This window comes from Fundulus heteroclitus, chromosome 17, assembly GCF_011125445.2.
Source record: "Fundulus heteroclitus isolate FHET01 chromosome 17, MU-UCD_Fhet_4.1, whole genome shotgun sequence".
NCBI classification, from domain to species: domain Eukaryota; kingdom Metazoa; phylum Chordata; class Actinopteri; order Cyprinodontiformes; family Fundulidae; genus Fundulus; species Fundulus heteroclitus.
The window spans coordinates 17,201,095-17,223,356 of NC_046377.1; the positions used below are offsets into that span (position 1 = coordinate 17,201,095).

General features: G+C 38.2%; 3 protein-coding genes across 4 annotated transcripts in view; all 3 read right to left on the minus strand.

The window, feature by feature from the left end:
• Positions 1 to 1,665, minus strand: part of tmcc3 (transmembrane and coiled-coil domain family 3) — a 74,823-nt gene extending 73,158 nt beyond the window's left edge. Inside the window, exons 1-2 of the mRNA XM_036149005.1 lie at positions 1,587 to 1,665; positions 706 to 803 (exon numbers count right to left, since the gene is read on the minus strand). Of these exons, the coding sequence (XP_036004898.1) occupies positions 706 to 786 (81 nt within the window). The 5' untranslated portion in view covers positions 787 to 803; positions 1,587 to 1,665. The remainder of the gene's footprint in view (positions 1 to 705; positions 804 to 1,586) is intronic.
• Positions 1,666 to 5,780: 4,115 nt separating this feature from the next.
• ndufa12 (NADH:ubiquinone oxidoreductase subunit A12) lies at positions 5,781 to 8,941 on the minus strand. Its single transcript, XM_012873771.3, has 4 exons — positions 8,805 to 8,941; positions 8,416 to 8,501; positions 6,228 to 6,315; positions 5,781 to 6,037 (listed from the first exon to the last, which is right to left on the minus strand). Exons 1-4 carry the CDS (start codon positions 8,918 to 8,920, stop codon positions 5,857 to 5,859), a joined length of 471 nt encoding a protein of 156 aa, XP_012729225.2. The 5' UTR covers positions 8,921 to 8,941; the 3' UTR covers positions 5,781 to 5,856.
• Positions 8,942 to 13,372: 4,431 nt separating this feature from the next.
• Positions 13,373 to 22,262, minus strand: part of fgd6 (FYVE, RhoGEF and PH domain containing 6) — a 35,985-nt gene continuing 27,095 nt past the window's right edge. For both annotated transcript variants that reach the window (XM_012873812.3, XM_021322207.2), the window contains exons 9-21: positions 21,320 to 21,370; positions 21,168 to 21,226; positions 21,010 to 21,081; positions 20,793 to 20,861; positions 18,933 to 19,016; positions 17,306 to 17,385; positions 17,119 to 17,221; positions 16,087 to 16,230; positions 15,895 to 15,997; positions 15,643 to 15,737; positions 15,445 to 15,573; positions 15,197 to 15,345; positions 13,373 to 13,636 (exon numbers count right to left, since the gene is read on the minus strand). In XM_012873812.3, the coding sequence (XP_012729266.3) occupies positions 13,594 to 13,636; positions 15,197 to 15,345; positions 15,445 to 15,573; positions 15,643 to 15,737; positions 15,895 to 15,997; positions 16,087 to 16,230; positions 17,119 to 17,221; positions 17,306 to 17,385; positions 18,933 to 19,016; positions 20,793 to 20,861; positions 21,010 to 21,081; positions 21,168 to 21,226; positions 21,320 to 21,370 (1,181 nt within the window). In that variant the 3' untranslated portion in view covers positions 13,373 to 13,593. The remainder of the gene's footprint in view (positions 13,637 to 15,196; positions 15,346 to 15,444; positions 15,574 to 15,642; positions 15,738 to 15,894; positions 15,998 to 16,086; positions 16,231 to 17,118; positions 17,222 to 17,305; positions 17,386 to 18,932; positions 19,017 to 20,792; positions 20,862 to 21,009; positions 21,082 to 21,167; positions 21,227 to 21,319; positions 21,371 to 22,262) is intronic.

Sequence of the window (22,262 nt, forward strand, 5' to 3'; positions counted from 1 at the left end):
CCAAGATTTGGAGAATCAGAGTCGGACAAATGCTCAGGAAAAAAGCCCACACTTTCCTCGGGGGGGAAAGAAACCGCTCAGGGGAGGACGTTGGGTGTTAACGATGCAGGAGAGGAAAACAGAAGTAAGTGAAGTCAAATAGAGGTGAACACTCTTAGGAGATGAGGAAGTCTCCATGTCAGGATTTACCCTCTTCATAAGGTTTCTGGTGTCCTGCCGGTGGCATCGCCGCCACCTCAGCCTGATGCTGCATCAGCAGTCACAAAGGCAGAGGCTCAAATTATCTGCTCCATTTGCAGACGATGATTCAGACTCCAGCGAGCAGCCGCGGAGAGACGTAGACGAAACTGAAGAGCAGCTAATGAGCCCCTTGCTGAATAGAAAACATGAACTTCAGCTTTGAGTGCACAGGAATGCCTCATAATTATGCGTCAAAGCACTCACAGCTGATTGCTCTGAAATCACTGAGGATTTGAATCAGACACCCCTCCCCTTCACTGTTTAAAACAAACCTCCTCTGATGTCTGAACACATGTGGGAAAGGATCAGTGTTCCCTTAAAAATGCTGACAGGAGGGGATGCCAAAAGCTTTTACAGACAAACTAAAAAAGCAGCTGTGACAGGCCTGACTCTGGGACACAAATCAAGAGAAAGGGCGCCCCCTTTTGCACAATAAACCCCACTACAAATTTTTTTTTAACTCACGCTGTGATGATTTCCTTCTGCATCCCCATCCTCCAAAAAGCTGGTTCGTGGAAGAAGTGACAACACAGAAAGTTTCCTCATTTAACAGCTCCGCTCGTCTGCAATTACAAAGAATGTAATGATTGCACAGATGTCCATTTCAAAAGGGACAATGCACTTTACAGAGCATGCTCTAGTTATCATCTGTACTCCCCCAGGGTACCACTAGAAATATAATAAAAATGACTACAATAAGTACAACTCAGCAACATATTTCCATCACAAAATTTGCTACATTTTCTGTTAAGATAAAATAAAAAAACATACATCACAACAGCTGCTGGAAATTCTTGTCAGACAGGTAATTTTAATTTATGAACGCCACAGTGCCTTAAACATTTTCACATATTATCAAGTTAAAACCACAAACTTTAATGTATTTCACTGGGATTTTATATGATGGACCAAAACAATGTAGTACAAAATTGTGAAGTAGAACCAGTCTGGATATAATAACATAAGAAATTGCATGAGAAACGATCACAGATCATTATTTAATTTCCTTTTGGGCTCGATAAAGAAGATATAAATTCAATTTAAATATTTCAGTATTAATCTTATATTTTAATACAGTATAATCATATTCATCCAGTGTATGATTTTATTATAAAGAATTATTTTACATAATGTTTGTTTGGATTAAATTTACTATTTCAGTGTAAATGTCTGGAATAAATTTTTTTCTTTCATTCATTACATTTATGTTTAAAATGCTAAGTATGACACTTATTAAAGCAAAGTACCAGTAACAATTGCAATTATGTCACATTTAAATGATCTTCGCCAAAAGATAAGTACAGTCTGACAATATTCTGTGTATATTAAATCTTAAGCGCACAAACCTGCCGTTTGGTTTTCACAGCCTCCTGATACTGTCGCTATTGACCCGCTGACTTTCTTTCTGAATGCTCCTCACAGGAGGATCTATCCTCACCTCGGTGTGAAATGTTGCGCACTGCAGCTTTCCTTCAGCTCAGCATAATCCTGCACTGATTAACACCGACATGCAATAGTGGCAGGAAGCTTATAGAGTAAAACCGACAAAAGATTCATTTTACACGCTGTTTATATCAATATTTACTCGCTTTCTTTTAATTTGTGCATTATGCAATGCAATGCCTATGATCAGGAGTGGGTTTTTATATGGCTCACTACTCAGGGCAGCATTCTTTAAGGTGTTGGTGAGAACTTTTCAAACGCTTCCCCTCATATTTATTAAACCACTCATTAACAAAGTGTAAGTTGTGAAAGAAAATAGGACTGATGCTAAAGTTGGTATAGGATTTAGTGATTAACCAAAGGATTACTTACAGGGGCATAGCCATGTAATTTGACTTTCTATTTATTTATATGTCAGTAACTCACTCTGGTTGCATAGAAAGTTTTTTTATGAAGGATTATCACGTACTGCTGGCGTATTAGTTCTTATTTTTGGCGTTTTACACAATGTTTTTGTTCAGTTTCTTAGTAAGTAAAGACTTTTGTGTTTGTTTTAACAGGAAGTACAGCACTGTGCTGCGCATGCGCAGCAGGGCTCAAACCAAGGAAGTGGCTAACGGCTATTTTTGTTTTTTGTTTTTTTGGGCTAACGGCTATTAGCATCTCCCAGTGAAACAATAAGGAATGGTCCAAAATCCAGTAAAAAAAAAAAAAAAAAAACACAAAAAAATGTAGAAAATAGGATAAGAAAAGACTGGAATATCGCTGGGAACACAGTATGAACGTTGGTGTTCACCGAAGCAGACGCTAAACCTGCCGAGGCTCAGATGTGACTGACGTGAGTAAATGTTCTGATGTGAGGCTGTTAAAGTTGCTAGAAATTGGTGTATTTAATTACTAATGGTTGGTATTCCATCACGCCGAATTGCTGTTTTACTTTGAGGCATTGCAGAGGGTCAGGCTCGGTCATTATTTACAATTAATTTATTAATTAAGCAAACCGGCATCATGCTAGTTCTGCGATATTGCCGGTAGATGGCGCCACCTCTGTTTATATGTGGTTATTGCACTTGGTCGCTGGGGCTATTTTCTTCACCAAAAAGGACCGTCAAAACACTATCAGGATGGAGGCTTGGTGTATATAACCTTATTTTATCATGCTCAAACGGTTTTGGCCTTTTATAAGCATATAATGTAGCTTAACTGTAAAAAAAAAAAAAAAAAAAAACAAAAAAAAAAACGCCTGATGGCCTTTGATTAGCTCTATCTTATATATAAAACGTAACCTGGACAAATCTGAAATACAGTAATCTACACAAAACAGACTTTTTAAAATAGACATCTGTATTAATTGCATGTCACTCACCATGTAAAATAAGGACTTTTGAAATATCTTTAAAATTAATCCATAACTTCTTTTATACATTTTTTAAAAGACCATCTGTTTTGTTATTTCACTGGAACCTCTTTTTTTTCACTGAAAACAAGAAGCATTACTTTTTTTTAAAGCATTTTTAAATGTATTAACCTTTCAGTATATGCAGCAAAAACACAAAAAGAACATTATTTAGTTTGGGCACAGCAATTGAATACAATTGTACAACCAGCAGCAAGAACAGGATTTCTCACAAGCTTATATGGTGAAAATATATCTAAAGAAATGTATATATTGACAAAAACGTTTTGCTTTTACTCATGTAGCACAGCCAGCTGCAATATAAGCTTCAAATGTAGCAACTTAAAACTGTGATTGACATTGTAGTGTCATTTAGGATCTGTTTATAGATTGATTGCTATGGATTATTCCCAGCGATCATTTGTACGCGGAGGCCACCTCTGGGAGGATAGGAGCTCTAAAATGGACACCAGATGTTATCGTCAGCATGTTACCCAATAGCTCCATGGTAACTGTAAATATAAGTTTGATGCATAAAAAAACTCTAAATAAAAGGGACCAAGTGGGTCCAAAATGTGTTGAGCAATTTGAAGTGATTTTTTTAAATACTTGTTTGAGACCCAGGTAAGAACTACACAGTTTACTGATATTGGTCATGTTGAGTCAATCAAACAAGAACCCCATTTTAAGCCCTTAGTGAAAAGTTAGCCAGGGTTCTTTGATAGCGGCCTTTGGGTCACCAGCATTGTTGGCTCTGGTGTTTCTCATCTTCCTCTTGACAATCTCCCCCACTTTGTGAAACTGAATCAGACCTAACCTTTCCTGTTCTGCTGGCAAAAGTTAATTATTTATGTTGCTAAAACCCAGAATAATCAAAGATAATTTAAAAAGATTTCTTTAAATTACTTTCCCCAAATTAAGACGTTTTGTAACTTTAAACGGCTTGGGGAAGGTCTGAGGATTTAATGGCTTTATAAGTTTCACACAGGTTAATTTACAACATTGGCGTTAAATGTGAGGCACATCTGCTGTGCATCTAATTTAAAGGACTCAAACGCACTGTTTTCCTCTGTGACATCATGGGGAAAACCAAAAAAAAAAAAACATGATATCAGGAAGACAACTGATCCTCGTGTCCAGGTGCCAGAAGAAGCTAAATTCACCTGTCCTAATAGACCAAATAATCTCGCGCCATTTTAACCTTACTATAAAGTAAAGTTTGTCTCGTGTAGCGCCATTTAGGGGCTGTCGACGTGTTACTTGGCCTTTTTAAGTGAAGGTAGGTGTTTATAATGACTCATAAAAACACGACAGAAATCAACTGGTTAAGTTATGTGGAAGTAACATGTTCACTAATGCCTGCTGTACAATACTATTTGCGTAGGAAAGATTTAATGAGAAACAAACATTCAGAAGCACAAAAAATGTGCTTTTTTATTTACTGCAGCATTCGCTTACCAACAAGACAGCCAAATTGGAGCTTAAAGTAGAATTTAGTGAAATAAACTTCAATTTTCCTCACTTATAATTGATATTTTTAGGAAATATTTCTCAAGTTTTCCAAAATCTCAACTTCTTAGGACTTCCACCTTGTCAGTTTGCTCTCCTCTGCAAATAAACAAAACTGTACAACTGGTTGAAGGTTATGGTCAATTTCAAAGGTTGCGTTTTACTGTTAACATTTACTGAGGAGGCATCGATTATGATCTAAAGTTTGAGAACCATAACCAGTGTAAAGACTACAACACTTTTAAACGCTTCAACCACCACTAGGGGGAGACCTTCTCACACTAAACAAAATCCAAAAAATTAAATGTTTAATCTGATGTAAAATCAAGAATTAACACTGAGATTTTTTGAAAGAGACAGGCAATTCAAAAAAATAAATAAAATAGGTGGAATCGCCTATTACAAAAAGTCATATTTTTAGAAAAAAGGAGGACAGGAACATGCTAAAATGACAATTTTACTGGATATTTCCATCTAGGCATTTCTTCCTCTGCAAAGACTGAACACAAACTTGTTGACCTGTTATTTTGCTGTTTCCCTTTTTACTTTAACATATTTTTCGTTTTTGTACAACATAGTAAAAGGGGTTGACCAGCATATAGATAAAGACAGTATTATACATTTATGGAAAATGAAGAGGGGCTTGCTTTTATTTAAATAAAATTAAAAAAAATGTTGTGGGCTTTCAAAGTTTAAAAAAAAGGCAACACTTCCAATCTCATTTAACTAAATGAATAGATGCACCCACGTCTGCTTTAGCATAAACCTATGGATGTGTGTGACTCTTTGTACAATAAAAACAAAATTAAGGCAACATCATGGTTAATAAAAGACACTGTGTGTCGTAACATTTTAAGACTATTTCATCTACATGTTTTTTGAAAGGCCTTGCAGCTGTGAAAATGTTATCCTCATATTATTAAAGAATTGTCATTCTTAAATCTGCTGCTTCTTCGTCAAATTTGTGCTATTTTATTGTGATCATGAGCCACTCAAAATTATTCCAAAGGCTCCACTTTGAAACCCCCACTCTTAACGAAGCAATCACAATTATTTCTTATTAAAATTAGATTTGGCTGTATTTTTGATTCATCTCATGACTAATGCAGAAAGTTCACGGACATCTTTTCCTATTTTGCTTTGCTCAAAAAGCACAAATTCAGAATTTCGGACCAAGTTAAAGTAAGGACCCTTTTTAAACATGTGGATAGAGATTTTATTTAAGCAGGAAACTATAATTAACAGCATGAACATAGGGCGGTCAGAGTTCACTGGGCTCCGGCTTTAGGGGGAACCCACTCGTGGATCTTCTTGCGGGTGGTGGGGTACGGCACGTACTGCTGCGAGGTCCCGCTCACGTTGAACTGGTGAACCTCGGCGAGGAACTTCTTGGGCTCTGGAGGATGTGTGGTGGGCGGGTCGTCTGTCATACAGTGCAGCCAGCGATGCCTGAACCAGGAGGATGAGGAGAGAAGAACCTTTTTGGGTACATTTTCAGCCATGCAACCACATTTAAATTAATCAGTATTTAACTTAAAGCCGGCAAACCTCATCGTTGATGTAATTTGGATTTTTTTAAGAATTTTATATACTTCCCACAATTGTTTGCATGTATTAAAAGTAAGTAGGATTATCACACCATTCAGCGGGCACCATGCTGCCATCCACCTCCCACAATGTTCTCTTTCCATTCATCTCTTTGGTGTAGATCACCCAACGATGACGTCCTGAACACAGAAATAAGTTCACAAAATTCGTCAGCAGAAGCCTTTTCTTTAATTGTCCCTTTGAAATGTATGACTTAGAGTAAAGTTAAGACAAGAAACATGTCAGCTTGAACCTAACGCCCAGTTGGATATTTCACACTTTGTCTCATTAAACTTCCTTTAATTTGTCAATATGTGATCATTTCTTCATTTTAGGCTCACAACAAATACCAAAAAAGTTGAGATGCATCAGTTTTGTAAATCTGCGATGAGGTAAAACTACAGAAGTGGTATTGTCAAACAGATGATGCAACCATAAAATTGAAACCCTTGGACAAAGTGTCATAAATGGGTAAATGGAATCTCTCAACTGTTTAAAACAATCCCACCAAAGAGAAATATTGCAGCATTTTACTGTTACCCTTTAATTTCAGAATTGTTCCAATCTTGACCTCAGTGCCATATATAGGATTTGGAAATAAAATCTCACCTAAAAAATTGCAGTATCTAACTTTACTGTGCTGTCCAGAACTATATATTTTTTTGTTACTACAGTTAAAGAGTATTTTTTTTTACTTCCAAATTGACTCTTTTCTTGGGTTTTTGCCACACTTAAAGCGTAACTTACCCCAAAATTCAACTTTTTGTTTGCAGATGAACTGTATAAACTGGGCCTAAGGGCAAAACCTTAATGTTAATGTGCATTTTTTAAACATTTTTATGAGAACTGGTTTAGTTCTGCAATATCTGTCATAAAACTGTCTGAGTGCTGCCCTCTTAGGGTTGAACGGTGGCTATTGCAGTTTTTTTTTTATTGGTTTAGACGGTACATGCTTTCGTCACCATAATTAAAAATCTTCCACCTCGATAGACAGTTCTGTGGCAAAACCAGTACTCCATTTTTCAGAGGTCACTTTCCCTGCTCCTGACCGCCGCAGCAAACAGCACTGCTAAAAACTCGCACCACTCATCCGTGTCTCTTGGGACTGTCCACTTTGATACCATTTTTAAAAATGTGTCTGGGGGCGGGGTTGTGCCTTTACATCGGGGTGAGTTAGACTTTAAGAGTTTCGAGAATAACAAATGTTAAGACCGGACAAAGATAACATGATATTTTTTTAAATAAAAAGACTTTGGGTATTAAGGGTTAAAAAGCTACCCAAACCAAGCTCTGACCTTCTGTAAAAAAAAAAAAAAAAAAAAGAATTGCCCCTTAAATCTAACAGCTGGTAGTGTCTTCGTTGGTGGCAACAACAAAGTCTTTGTGATAACTGTAATAAGTCCTTGTCATTACCCTCTCTAACATAGAAAGTATTCCTGGATCAGTGCTTCTGTGTTCTCGGTCATGGCAGATGACCGTTCACCCTGAGCCTGGTTCTGCTGGAGGTTTCTTCCTGATAAAGGATAGGAGTTTTCCTATCCTTAGTCTATAAATGCTTGCACAGTATGAGGGATTGCTGCAAAGCCATCAACAATGCAGATGACTGTCCCTGTGGCTCTACACTCTTTTAGGAGGAGAGAATGCTGCTTGGAGAGACTTGATGCAATCTGCTGGGTTTCCTTTAGAAAGGAAACTTTTTGATTCTCTCCCTTTTTTCCTCTTCTACCTTCTTGTTTCAGTGTCGACTTAACATGAAATAGTCTTAGCATAAATTCTAATAAAGCTTTTTGTGTGTATATATATATATATATATATATATATACACACAAAAAGCTTTATTAGAATTTATGTCCAGTGGATTACTATGAGGAAAACACTAATGCTCCACTTGTGAAAGTAAAATCTGTTGAGCTCTTTTTCGCATTAAGACAACAATTCTTAATGCAACATTGCCAGACAGGACACACAGGGCCAATCTGTCTAAATGATTTGAATGAATTGACTTTGTAAGTAGCCTAGAGATGACATGTTGTGAATTAGAGCTATGTAAATAAAATACAATTAACTTTATATGTTTATAAAATATGCTTAGGTATCCAATACATTTAAGGGACAGAAAAACAAGAACAGAAAAAAAATGTATTATAAAATCTACTCAATGTCAAAGTAAATGTCAGAAATCTGAATGCAGTAATTCGTCCAACTTGCTACAGGAACTTTAAAATATTTAAGAGACTCACCAAAGAAGTAGTGCTTCTTGTCCTCATAGTATTTGTTTCCATATTTATCAACACCAATCAGAGTGCCTGTTTTTACATCATTCACCCTGCAAACACAATTGAAACAAAGATTTTAAAACACCCAAAAAAGAATTTTACAGAATAAAAATGATTAATATAATAAAACGAATTCTTATGATTCTACAAGATCAACGCATCAACTTTTGAATGAGGTTTAAATTAAATTCTGAGTCTTTTCTATGGCAAATGCACTGTTAGCTGTCAACATGCTAACCACAGTTAGCTTCACCGGGACGCAGCAATAAGCAGAAATTTCTGTCTGTTTCTGCAGTTTCTCCGTCATCTACGCACAGAGGGCGACATTTGTTTTCATGGTTTACCAAACCGACCTGACAAGCTGGAGTAAAAGACCCCGGACGCCTCCATGACCTCCTAGCTGCCCCAAAGCCCTTCGGACCAGGTTAGCATACTCCGCCATGTTTGGACGGAAGTGTCCCAGAAACATTCCGACGAAACCAGGAACAAAAACTAAGTTCCACTTTCAGGACGGATTTTTTTCTTTTCTAAAATAAGATTATAATTATATGCTAAGGTCTTGGACATATACACCAACTAATATAAATATAAAAATATATATGTCAAATGCGATATCAAATAAATTCAAAGTCGTATTTATTTATTTTTTTACCTTTACCGTGGTAAACATTTTGTACAGTTCAACGAAGTAAGCTTTTTGGGTCCATTTTTAAAATTCTCTTGAATTAAACAAAACCTGGAGTGGCATCTGGGCTGCGGACATTGTAATAGTCACTAGCTCTAAGAAGAAAAATTATTTTAAACATTATTAAAGTATGTCTCCTCTTTGTGGTTCAATACAATAGTTACATAACAACTTTCCGATAAAGCATAAAAATGACTTTTAAATCTCTGTACGGACAGAAATAATGACTGTCTTGTATTAGAAAATTAACCTGTACAATAAAAGCTCTTTTTCAGTCATACTGGACAAATAAATAAACAACAATCCCGATTAATATTCTGAGAAAACCAGTATTCTATTCTTTTCTTTCAATGTAATAATACAGATAAAATTTAGCAGTCTCGCAAAAACACATTTAATAAATAAACACCTAAATACTCTAGTCTTTAGTTTCTCTCTCCATCCTCCTGTTCTTCCCGATCATAATTATAGCTGATGTACAGGTTTTTTTTTCCAGTATTATAAATAGTCTGCTGGTTTTGCACATTTCTTGAGGTCACTCTACTTAGATGCACACATCTTCAGTACTTTATTATGCTTTTTAACAACCAACTGCACAGTAGGTTTTCTTATGTTGAAATGTTCCCGTACTGTACATTGGTTTCCTCATTTTATCTTAATATTTCTTGCTTTTGTGAGTGTGCACAGGCTGCTGGTAGACCTGAATTTTCCCACTGAAAGACAATGAAGTTCATTTCTATTCTTTCGTTTTTTGGGTCCTCAACAAAGAAGAATGAAAGTCTTTGCATAAAGAGCCTTTGAAATTATATTGCACAAGCAGAATGCCCTTTAGTGACTCAGCAAACAGTTGGTTCCTCTCCCCGGTCCACTGCATCAGTAAGAAAACCCTGTACAGATTTACATTGTGTGAGCGAGGCGCAAAGACAAACTACAATCTTTAGTGATTCTGAACACGTCATGTATAAGAAGCTCAGTCAACTCACACTGCCTTATTACCTTTGTTCTGTGTCCATGTGAGCTAGAAGATCTACAGCATACAAAGAAGCAGGCCAGCTCTGCAAAAATTTGTCCCATTCGGCATGGTACGAGGAACATTTCTTTTGCAGCTCGTCTTTAAAGCTACATTTGAGCTTTGAAATGATGTAAAAAAAACAAAAAAAAAAAGATGCAGACATCTGTCTACGTTCATAGTTTAAATTACATTTACTCACTACGGGTGGCATCCTGTTACCTGGCAAAGATTTAAACCAACACAAGGACAACATCTAGATTTATACAAACTTTATTAAAAAACTGTTGCCTGACAGTTTAGAAATGCTGCACATAAGAGACAAACTCTGTTTACAAAATGTTAAAGTACAGTCACAGAGGAACGCTTCAGAACCTGATTCTCTCAACGGGCTGCAGCGGATTTATAAAATTTTAACTAAACAGCCAAAGTTCTTTGATACAACATAAGCCGAACAAACCTAAAAGAATTGATTTCAGCACAATATAAACAAGACGAAGGGATTTTAAAACAATTGTCGTTTTTGAGGATTTTTTTTTTTGTTTACTAAAAATGGTTGAAATTGCAAAACACGAAGCAAACTTTAAAAAAATGGACGCCCAATAAATCTGAAAAACAATGTATTTCTTATCTTAAAAGCAACAGTGTCTGTAAAAGGAAATATTCTCCTCTGAAATCTTTGCGTCTGAGCATTCATTTAATAGAAACATGGTTCGGTGCGTTCTTCCCACAGTGTTTACGTGCAAATATAGGACCAAAAATAAGGATTCCGATCCTTTTCTAAAAAAAAAAAAAAAAAAAAAACTCTGCATCTGAAAATAAGTGGCAGCCTGCGCTTTTCAGACAATAAATGTTCCTAGTTCATAAATATTAGCTCTCGGCTTCTACAACAAAGAAGAAGAAGGCCAGCATTGCTCGTTTACGTCCTTATACACAGTACAAACTTTTAAAACATTCTGGTTTGGCTAAACGGGCAGAAAAAAAAGATCTACATAAAACATGTGATTTCTCCAGTTTTGTCCAGGACGCTGGTTGACCAACCAGGATTATAAATCGTCTGTGTTAAAACTCTTCTAAACGCTAAGATGAACATAAAGGTTTCGTGTTAAAGCTGCATCGTCACAGTTAAATCCCAACTTGTTCCTTAAATTATGCAAACGTTACTCAGGGAAAACAGGTTTATTTTTAAACTACTCTGCAGCCAATGGGGGAAATAAAAACTACATAAAAGCTGGCAGGTACGTCATACATTCACTGACAAATTAAAAACAACAAAGAGAACGGGCGAGCACCCAGATTTGGACATGATTCGGATGGCTGCGTAAATGATTTCATCAGCAAGGAGCCGACGCTGTGCAGCAAACGGACTCAGTTGCAGCCATAATGCACAACCTGTGAAGCTAGAATAAATTTTGAATTAACTTTGAATCAATCCTCTCAAGGATGTTCGCTACCCTGGAGCCATTGAAACCTTTCCTTGCTACTTTATCCTTCCACTCAACCTTCCATGAATGGGTGCAGCCAGCTTCTTCAGCAATAACCATCAGGTGGTTACCCTCCTTTTAAAGGCTGTCAATGTGCGTCTGCTGGACATCTTTCAGCTCAGACCATGAGACGGTCAGAAGACACCATCTCTGTGTGTAAAGTATGCTTTTATTGGTCGGGCGTAATAGTTTTAGTGTTCTGAGTGCTGGATGATGTTTTCATCAGCTGTAAGCCCTAACTGTGCACATTAACAGAAATAAACTTTTACATTTTATCTCTCTGGGTGTAATTCAAACTGAATTGCTGAAATAAATTAAGTTTTAGTTTATAGTAGAGGATAGAAAGCAGTACTCCACGTCAGTAAGAAGTCCAGATCATGTATTATATCCTTCAGGTTGGCACAGACACCTTCCAGCTTCTCTTCCTGTTCATCAGCGTGCGCGGGTGGACCTAAATAATTACAAATACAGCAGGCTTGGGTAAGCTGTTCAGCTAAAATTTGGTATAAGTGGCCAGAGGACGTCGAATTCTAAACGTTTAACTTAAATTCAGATGTCCTGAATGTGGACATTTTGGATGTTTCGCCATCTTTATTTCTTATTTCCTGTTTTTTATTGTCGGTTTTGCCTACTTTTTACTTGCCATTGCTGTTCCTGACTGTTGCCTTTTTTAGGGTTTAGTGTTGGTTCTGAATGTGTTTGTGGCTTATTTACCCTAGGGCTGGACGATATAGAAAAAAAAAGCATATCGATTAAATAGAACTCACAAAACATATATTTTTTAGTGCAGCCCTGGTCCTTTTATGCTGTTTTTATAATCACCTGTTTTTAGATAAAGACACAAACACTGAATTCAAAGGGCTCAACCCTTTATTCAACCAACTTTTTAGCAAAACTGCAAGTTTTTATTAAAGAAAAAAGATTGTGTGCTCTCTGAACTCTTTGGTTCCTGGGTCTGCATTGTGATTGGTTGGGAGGACTGGTAACCCCAGTTGGTCGAGGCAGATGACCGTTCATACTGAGCCCGGTTCTGCCGGAGGTTTTCCTTCCCGTTAATGAGGAGTTTTTCTTCCCACTGTCGCTTCATGCTTGCTCAGTATGAGGGATTGCAGCAAAGCCATGTACAATGCAGATGACTCTCCCTGTAGCTCTACGGTTCCCCAGGAGTGAATGCTGCTTGTCGGGACTTTGATGCAATCAACTGGTTCCCTTATATAGGACATTTTTGACCAATCTGTATAATCTGACCCAATCTGTATAATATGATTGAACTTGATTTTGTAAAGTGCCTTGAGATGACATGTTTCATGATTTGGCGCTATATAAATAAATTGAATTGAATTGAATTGAAATTAATGACTGTAATATTAACCTACATGGCTAGAATGCAAAAGGAAGGAAAACTGTTATTCTATTGAACTTTTTACTGACCATTTTTTCTATTATCGATATACGTCTATTGATTGATATATATTGTTATTGAACCATCGTCCAGCCCTAATTTACCTCTGTCTGTGATGAACACCTGCAGTTTAAAAGTATTATTCAATCCACAGGTGTGTCTCTAGACTCCCTGCTGATCTGCTGGGTCTCCAGGTCCAGTTGCAACCTCCTGCTTTAATTTAACGTCCCCCGTCTCCCTCTGGGTGCTCAGCTTTCATTTTGCCAGTGAGTGTATGATGCTTCGCTCAGAACTCCTTCAAAATTCCTTCCCTGACTTTTTTTTTTACTTCTGATGGCTTCCCCCCCCCCCGAGCGCTTTGATCAGCCTCCGCGCAGTCGGGTCGTACTTCCTCACGCGTGCTTTTCCAACTTGACCGTTTACCCACAGCGGCGACTCGCTCTGAAGCCCGACCCGAGTCCACGTCGCCGGGCGTCAGAAGCTGTTTGAGTTAAATGTTTACAGTCCGTCCGCCTGGCGCTCCTCCTGGAGCTGATGTGTTTTCGCCTGGATCTAGGAGTGACTACTGCTCCAGAATCATTGCCTCTTGGAAGGCTTCGATCCATCTAAAAAGACCAAAGCAGAGAAAGTTTCCTTTAGACTCTCGCTCGGTTTCTGACGTTTTATTGTGAGCAACACTTTTTCGGCAAGGAACATGTAAAGACATGCGACCAAGACACATTTTCTGCATATATAAGGCGACATTTTTCCTGTAAAATCCAGCTGGCAGAACAAAGACACCTGCTTTGAAGAAAAAAACTAACCAAAAGTCACCTTATGTGACTACAGCCTGAGACGTACCCAGAGGCAGTCCCAGCCCCGTATCCACCGCTTTATCTAGGCTCTAATTAGTAGTTCTCAAATGTTTTCTGTTGTGCCGCCCTTTGAGGAAGGAACATTTTTCAGCCCCCCCCCCCCCCCCCCCCCTCCAGTCCCAACAAACCAGGTCAAAAATATACGTTTAAATGCATTAAAGCCGTCGTTCTGAAGATTACCCAGAATCCCTTTTTGAAATGTATACAATATGGGTTCATGTATAACATAACAATAGCTTCTAACAACTACAATGTTTCAACATTACCACACTTTTTTAAACTATTCATTAACAATATAAATGGCTTTTAGCCCGACTCAGACTTGCAGTCAACTTTTAACCAGCTATGAACCTCATGTGGCCAAAAAGTAATATCAAGCCATTAATATTAAAGGCAAACTTCAGGTACATTAACTTTTGTACTTTCTTAGCCGTTTGTTAACAGTATTCATCACATTACTGACCGCAGGTACAGACCAAACAGCAGGGGGCGCTGTTGTCACATTTAAAATGATTAAGAAGGCCTGAAGTTTCTGAATTAAAAAACTGGTCCAGTAGATCCAGTAGAAAAAACAAAAACAAAAAACAGACCTGATGGCCGGATGGTTGAAAGTAAAAAAAACATTTGATTGACTGATGAGAAATGGATGGTGAATGGTTAGTATAACCATAACTATATCCATAACTGTAATAAGTAATGTGCAATAACTAATGTGCAATAAGCTATTTAACACACTGTGCTATCGCCTGTATTTTTATTCTTATCTATTTGTTTTTTTTTATTTTTTTCTCATTTTCGTTTTGATCCACTGTATATACGCTGCAAAAATAGAACTAAAAATAAGAAAATATTTCTTGAAATGAGAGTATTTTTCTTTAATTTGAGCAGGTAAACAAGATTATTTGCCAATGGAATAAGATTTTTACACTTAAAATAGGAACAACTCATCTCCATCATCTTATTTCAAGTGCAGTATATCTAATTGTCTTATTTTAGGGGTAAAAATACTCATTCCATTGGCAAATAATCCTATTTACCTGCTCAAATCAATTAATTTCAAGAAAATTTTACTTATTTTCAATTCCCTTTTTGCAGTGCATGAAGATACACTGTATATAACTGATGCACCCTTTCCTACTTTTGGCACCTTCTTCTGACTATTGAGCCGATGTGACAAGTAAATTTCTCCAATGTGAGATCAATAAAGACTATCTTATCTTATCTTAGTAAAAGAGAGGGATTAATGGAGGGATGATACATGCATAAACAGACGGGTAGGTTCGGGTGGGACAGTGTAGGCGTTTTTGCCACCTCTGTGCCGTGGGAATGTCGTCCGCCTTGAAGATGTAGAACAGCGTGTTTTTGTGATACAGCTTGAACTGCAGCTTCTGCGCCGGCCCGTTCTTCTCCTCCCTCAGGAAGAACCCCAGCAAGGGTTGGCTCTCCAGCGCCGCCACGTCCTGCACCAAGACACAAGCGCAGCAGCTTAAAGAGTGACGCCGAGCCGCCTGGCGTTTGTGCAAAAAAAAAAAAAACGACAGCTGGCTCCGGCCAACTACCTCGCTAGCAGCGTAGGTGTACAGAACTTTGTTCTTTATGACGAACCACAGCCTCTTCCACTGCTTCTTGTTGCCCTTGGACCTGTGCAAGTAGCCGCTCATGGAGGAGTTTTCTGTGTTGGCCGACACCTGGACACAAACCAGCATCATCAGGTCGCTGAATGTAGCGGCTGTCGACACGGCGGAGTTCGTTCGTACCTCCTTTAGCGCAGCAGGAATCTTCTTCTGCTTTCTGGTGAAGGAGAAGGCTCCGGATTTAATGGGAGACGTCGACGACGAGGCACAGCGGTCACCTAAAACAGACGGTGTCGCTCATTCGGTGTTACCGTGAGGAAATTATGAACATTTATTTGTAATGTTTTGTTTCTATTCTGGCGTTAAAGAGTCCTCTCCCTCTGCAGGCATCAGATCCGCATAACCATGAACCCCGTAAAAAAACAAAACGCTCACTGTTCTCCTGAAGCTTGGCGAAGCAGTGGTCGCACACGCGAGCCGGCTGGTTCTTCAAGTACTCCAGGTAGTACTTATTGGTGGAGCACGCCTGACACACCACCTGTCAGAAAGACACGGGACTGCGGTGAGGACCGGGATCCGTTTTTTACCACCCCCCCGGTAACGCTGGACCCTAAACGCCACGCAGACCTTTCCGCAGGCCCGGCAGTGATGCCTCCGCCACGTGAGGGTGAACTCGCAGGTGCAGATCATGCACATGGTGGCCCTCAGGTCAGGGATCCATATGGGGGCTTTAGAACCTAAAGGGGCGCCGCTGTCCACAACGCCTTCTGTCTGCGTGTTAAAACAGAATATTATCATTAAAGCTCATTTAGGTTGGCAATTAGGTCGTCTCTGTGTGGCTATTCCCTTTATTAACTAAAGGGAATAGCCATCGTTCTGTACAGATGGCTATAGTAATAGCCACCTGTACATATATTCATAGTACATGTAAACTGTTATAATAACAATCATCTGTATATTATGCTATTGTACATATCTGGAAAACTCTATTTATAGTACTATCCACCTGTATATTATATTCGGTACATATCCAGCTGTAAATTTAGTTCACACGCTGCAAAAATGGAACTAAAAATGTTCTTTAAAATGAGCGTATTTGTCCTTGATTTGAGCAGGTAAATAAGATGATTTGCCAATGGAATAAGATTTTTGCACTTAAAAGAGGAATAATTCATCTCCATCATCTTATTTCAAGTGCAGGATATCTAATTATCTTATTTTAGGGGTCAAAATACTTATTCCATTGGCAGATAATCTTATTTACCTGATAAATACACTAACTTTAAGAACATTTTACTTATTTTTAGATCCGTTTTTGCAGTGTAATACTAGTTACCTATATATTATATTGATAGGACAAACCTATCAGTAAAATTCTGTTTATAATAGTATTCATCTCTATATTTATTCAGTACATATCCATGTCCTGTACTTATGGAACCATTGTTTATCCTGCACTTGCTGCTATTGCACTTCTAAACTGCATTTGGTTGCCTTGTATCTGTACCTGTGTAATGACAATTAAGTTGAATCTAATCTAATCTAATCTAAAATCTAATCTAACTACACTTTTTTTTCTTCCACTCAACTTTCCATTCAAGTCGTTGGACGCAGCTTCTTTAAGCACCTGCTAAACGAGCGGACCCAGACGTTAGTTACCTCTTCCTGACTTCGGCTCGATATGAAGGTGATCTTCTTCTTGGTGTAGTCTTCGATGGCCGTGCCGATGGCCTCCAGCCACTCGTCTCTCTCTTTAGCCGAGCTGCAAACATAAAGCACATCGGTGCTCAGAGGCCCAACTCACGTCTTGAAGCTGGCGGCGTCGCTCTGAGGCCCGGGCGCTCACCTGGCGGACAGGATGAAGGAGCGCTCAACGCTTTCGATGTTCAGCTCGTTCTGATAGGCCTCCTGGCTGGGCTTGCTCACCTGGAGACGCAGAGGAAGAAGGGATCAGCAATCATATCAGGTTTATTTTTTCCTTCATTCTTCTTTCTTCTTTTTTTCTTCTTTTTCTCTTTTTTTGCCTTTTTTTCATCATTTGAAGTTGGAGAAATGTAAAAATTTATACAGATGCCTCTAAAAATATAACAAATCAAATAGGAGTAGCCTTTATCGTACCAGAATTTAATGTTAAAACTAGAAAAAGCTGTTCCTGCGTAAAAGCGAGTGAGAATGCTAATCTGCAGAATGATTGAGCAGAAGATGCAGAAAACATTGAAATCAGATTTGAAGAATTTGAAAAATTTGAATTGGAAGAAATAGAAGAATTTGAAAAAATGTGAAGGAATTTGAAAAATTTGAAGAATTTGAAAAATTTGAAGAAATTTGAAAAATTTGAAAAATTTGAAGAATTTGAAGTTAAGAACAATTAGAAGAATTGTAAGTATAGGAAGAATGTGAAGAATTTGAAGAATGTGAAAAATTTGAAGAAATTTGCATTGATTTCAATGAGAACAGCCACAACATCGCACAAAAAGTGAAATATTTTAAAAAGTGTAAAAGTTAGCATAACCATGAGTCATAGGAGGCATGCCGGGAACGAGCCGAACGTTTTGATACCAAAATTGTTGAAATCGGTGGAAGTATGCGGGAGTAGTTAGACTGCGGCGGAATAATAATAATAATAATAATAATAAAGAAAAACAGGAAAACAATAAGTGAGAATGCTTTATAGCATTCTCACTGATTAGGAAAAGAATAAGTGATGGACTTTCAGTTTATACAGGAGAAATTATTGTAATATTTTTAGCTGTTCAATGGGTTGAAGAAGTTAAGCCACTAAAATCAATCCTATGTTCAGATTATAGTTCATCCTTAATTAGTTTGCAGTATAATCACTCAGAAAGCAGGCCAGATATTTTAATAGAAATTCAACAGACACTATATAGAATAAATATGATGGGTTTAATTATAAATGTTGTATGGATACTGGCACATTATGGAATTAAAGTAAATGAACAAGTAGATAAGGCAGCAAAAGAAGCTGTTAAAAATTTATCAGTGGATTTAATTATTAATTTTAGTAAATCTGAAGTTAAAATGTTAATTAAACAGAAAATGAAGGACAAATGGCAAAAGGAATGGGAAAAAGGAAATAAAGGACGTTGGTTTTATAAAATTCAAAAGAAAATTGGAGAAATGAGAAGAACAGAAAGAACAAGAAGAGAAGAAACAATCATTTCTCGATTGAGGTTTGGTCACACTGGATTAAATAGTACTCTGTTTATTTTAGGCAAACATAGGAATGGTAAATGTGAATATTGTGGGGTAGATGAAACAGTTGAACACGTGATGTTGTACTGTAATAAATATGAGGAGGAGAGACAGCAATTCATTCAAAATTTAAGTAAAATAAAAGTTAAATTAGATTTATTTGAGGATCAGGGTTTTTTTTTTATTCCAGTAGAGACGAAACAGACCAGGGTATGGCTTCATAAACCCTGAGAGACGTGTTTTTTTTCTGTGTGTCCAACCTTCATTCCAGCCAGGGAGAGGACACTGTTGAGTTTGTACTGGGCGGACTGGACCGGCGTGGTGTACATGAGAGCGTCGTTGAACTGGAAAATAGCAAAGAAACAATTCCCAGATATAAATGAAGTAAAAATAAAAACAGCCAACCTGAGACGCAGTTTGGCTACGTTCACACTGTGCAGCCTGAAGTGACCCAATTCCGATTTTTTTCCCCCCCATATGCGACCTGTATCTGATCTTTTTATGACAGTCTGAACAACACAGATCGGATTTTTTCAAATGCGACCCAGGCCACTTGAATATGTGGTCCTGAATCCGATACGTATCTGATCTTTTTAAAGGCATACTATGCAACATTTTTCAGTTAATTAATGTGTTCCATACCGTTTTGGATGATTAAATGAGTCATTTCAGGTCGAACAAAGGTTTTCCCGGCCGCCCTGGTGGTCTGTGGGGGAAATACCGTACTTGCAATTTCAAGAGCCCTCGGCCCGCACACAGAGGCTCAGAAGTGTCGTGCATCGCGAGAGTCGGTCTTGCTTTACGGCGAGAACTCCATGTGTTTTTTCCCTGCCATTCACTATATGCACGCACGAAAGCAACAACAAAGAACCGCGTGTTAACGTCAAATAAACATGCAAGCATATCGAGTTTTATTATTATTATTATTATTTATTTATTTTTTTTTAATTTTATGTTGGCGAGACGCTACCGCGGCGGCGGCGGCGAGGCGGCGGCGGTAGCGTCTCGCCAACATAAAAAAAATACAAATAAAAAAAAAATAAAATAATAATAATAAAACTGGCGAGGCGGCGGCCGCTGCCTCGCCAGTTTTATTATTATTATTATTATTTTTTGGCCGCCTCGCCATGATAGCACTGCAGGAAGCTTGATGTTCATACTTTCACTGTGTTAGTCATTGTTTGTACTGCCGTTTTTTTCCACTTTTCGTTGCGTTCGCCTGTCTGCTAAGCTCAAAACAACCACCGCCTGGCTTGACGGAGAAACCAGAACAGCTGAGCATCTTTACGACAGTGCACTTTTACTTTCGCCCTCTGGGGGGAGCCTCGTTGGAAAATCAACCCTGGTTGCATAGTATACCTTTAAATGCGACCTGTGTCTGTACGGCCGGGTCGCATTTATCCGACCTGTACGTCACCGATACTCGACAAACGTCACTATTCTGCGTCCTGCTATGCAGAAGCGGGAAGAAAGACGAGATCCATAGCGGACTACAATGAGAAGAGCAGTCAATGGAGGGAAAGCTCCGGTTAGAAAAGAAATTAATGACCGCAAAATGCACGCCAGCATTATAATCCATGTTTACTTCCGCAAACACTGAGGACGCTTGCTACGTCCTCAAGTGCGCATGCGGGACACTTAGGTTGAACGCGTTCAGTTCACACAGGAGATCACATACAAGTCGCATATATTTGGAAATGTGAACGACCACGCAAAAAAGTTTGATTTCACAAAAAAATCGGAATTGAGCATTAAGGCCTGCAGTGTGAACGTAGCCTTTCACTCCTACGATGAAAAGTGGGTCAAGATTTTCTAGAAAGAGGCTTCTGGAACCAACCGTGTGTCGGTCCAAACGAGCCACAAATGTGAATAATTTTATGATGATGCGTGAATACATTTATATTTTATAAGGAAAACATGTTGTTTTTTTCCTGATCTCATGCTGCAGCAGATGAAGCAGATCTAACTAAAAAAAGTAAATTTATGCGCTAAGGCTGGAGCTGGTGAGCAGGGCAACCGACCAGAAGCCGGTAGTGTAAAAAAAGGCGGCTGTGATTCCTGGACATGCGTTGTTCTGGCGGAGGAAACGGGAGGCCCGCCGCGGAAATCGCGCCGCTTACCAGAAAAAACATCCGCGGCTGCATGACTTTCCTGGACAGCTTCATGAGAGTGCCCTCCTTCAGAAACACCTGCCGACAGGGGGACATGTTTGAATATCAAAACACTCAGAGTCCAAAGACCTCTTCAGCTGGAGCACACCAAGCCCCTTTCTATTTGTTTTAGTCCTTTTGAACATGAACACAAAACTGTGAGCCGCCTCCGGTACTTCTGACGTACCCTGCCTGGCTGAACGATCTCATGCTGGCCGTTGAGGCTGTACTGAATCTGCATCAGCTTCTGAAAGTTGTCCTGCAAAACACAGAGACACGCAGGTGAGCGATAGGGAGGCGCGGCGCTGCCAAACCGAGGCCGTTTCATGCGGCTAAAAGTCTCACCCCTTGTTTCATGATGTCATTCGCATGATTTGCTACTTCCTTTACGACGCTGAGCGCAGCTGCATGGAGAGGAAATGTAAAACATCAGTGAAGGCCGTCTTTTCTGCGTCTAAACGGTCGATACGGCAAACAAACGCAGGTTTTTAACTAACTTTGTGTGTCTTTGTAGTCCTCAGAGTCCTCAGGGAGGTTCTTCAGATAATCTAGAAAAAAAGAGTGAGAGGAGGATTAAATTTATATCTATTTACAGCAAACCTCTGATGTGTGTCATTTTTTTTTTTTTAACCTGGGATCCTGTTCAGTTCCTTTATTTACTGCTCTGGGTTCACATAGTGACAGCTGTGTTCTTCTTTTCACTTTTATTTACAGTATTAGAACTGCCTTTTCCTTTTTTCTTATCCTGACATGTTTTATTTAGTTCAATTCAGCTTTTAGGTTGAGACATTTCTGTAAAAGTTTTTTCCTTCTAGTTGTTTCCTAAATATAGACTTAATCAGTGTTCTCCTTTTTTCTGCCATATTTACATCAAGGGTCGTTTTAAATTACATCAATGTATATATTTTTACAATTATTGCTTTTTTTAAACCATATTTTTAATATTTTATCATTAGTGTAATTACTGTTCATCATTTGCTTGTATTTTATTTGAACATAAAATTCATTACTTTGATGTTTTTTTTTTTATTCTAACTTTACTCCAGTTTATTTTAATTATTTTATTTCAGGTATCTTTCTTTTATTTCACTTTAGAGTTTAATATTTTATTGTGTTTTAAACATATTTCTTTTAAAGCTTGATGGAGTTTCCCACCTCTTGTTCTCTTGCTTTTTTGCATTTGTTTGTGACAAATCAAAAAGAAAATTAATTTAGTGGATTTCTAGATGGCTGAACTTTTCTTTACCATAAAAAAATCATTAACAAATATTTCAAACCAATATTAAAATCAGAAAGGCTCTTTATTAGTTGAAAAAAATTAACATTTCCTCTTTTTCTCTGTCAAATTATGCAACTTTATGTCCCCGACAACAAATAAAAGAAACAAAACTATCCCATTTAATCAGTTTTCTCTTTTTTTCTGCCATAATTACATCAATG

Excerpts from the sequence above, each read along its gene's own strand:
- ndufa12 (XM_012873771.3), bottom strand. The coding sequence starts at position 8,920 with ATGTTTCTGGGACACTTCCGTCCAAACATGGCGGAGTATGCTAACCTG. Across the intron at positions 6,316-8,415 it reads CAAGAAGCACTACTTCTTTG|GACGTCATCGTTGGGTGATC; the intron begins GTGAGTCTCTTA and ends TTCTGTGTTCAG. Across the intron at positions 6,038-6,227 it reads AGCATGGTGCCCGCTGAATG|GCATCGCTGGCTGCACTGTA; the intron begins GTGTGATAATCC and ends CTCCTGGTTCAG.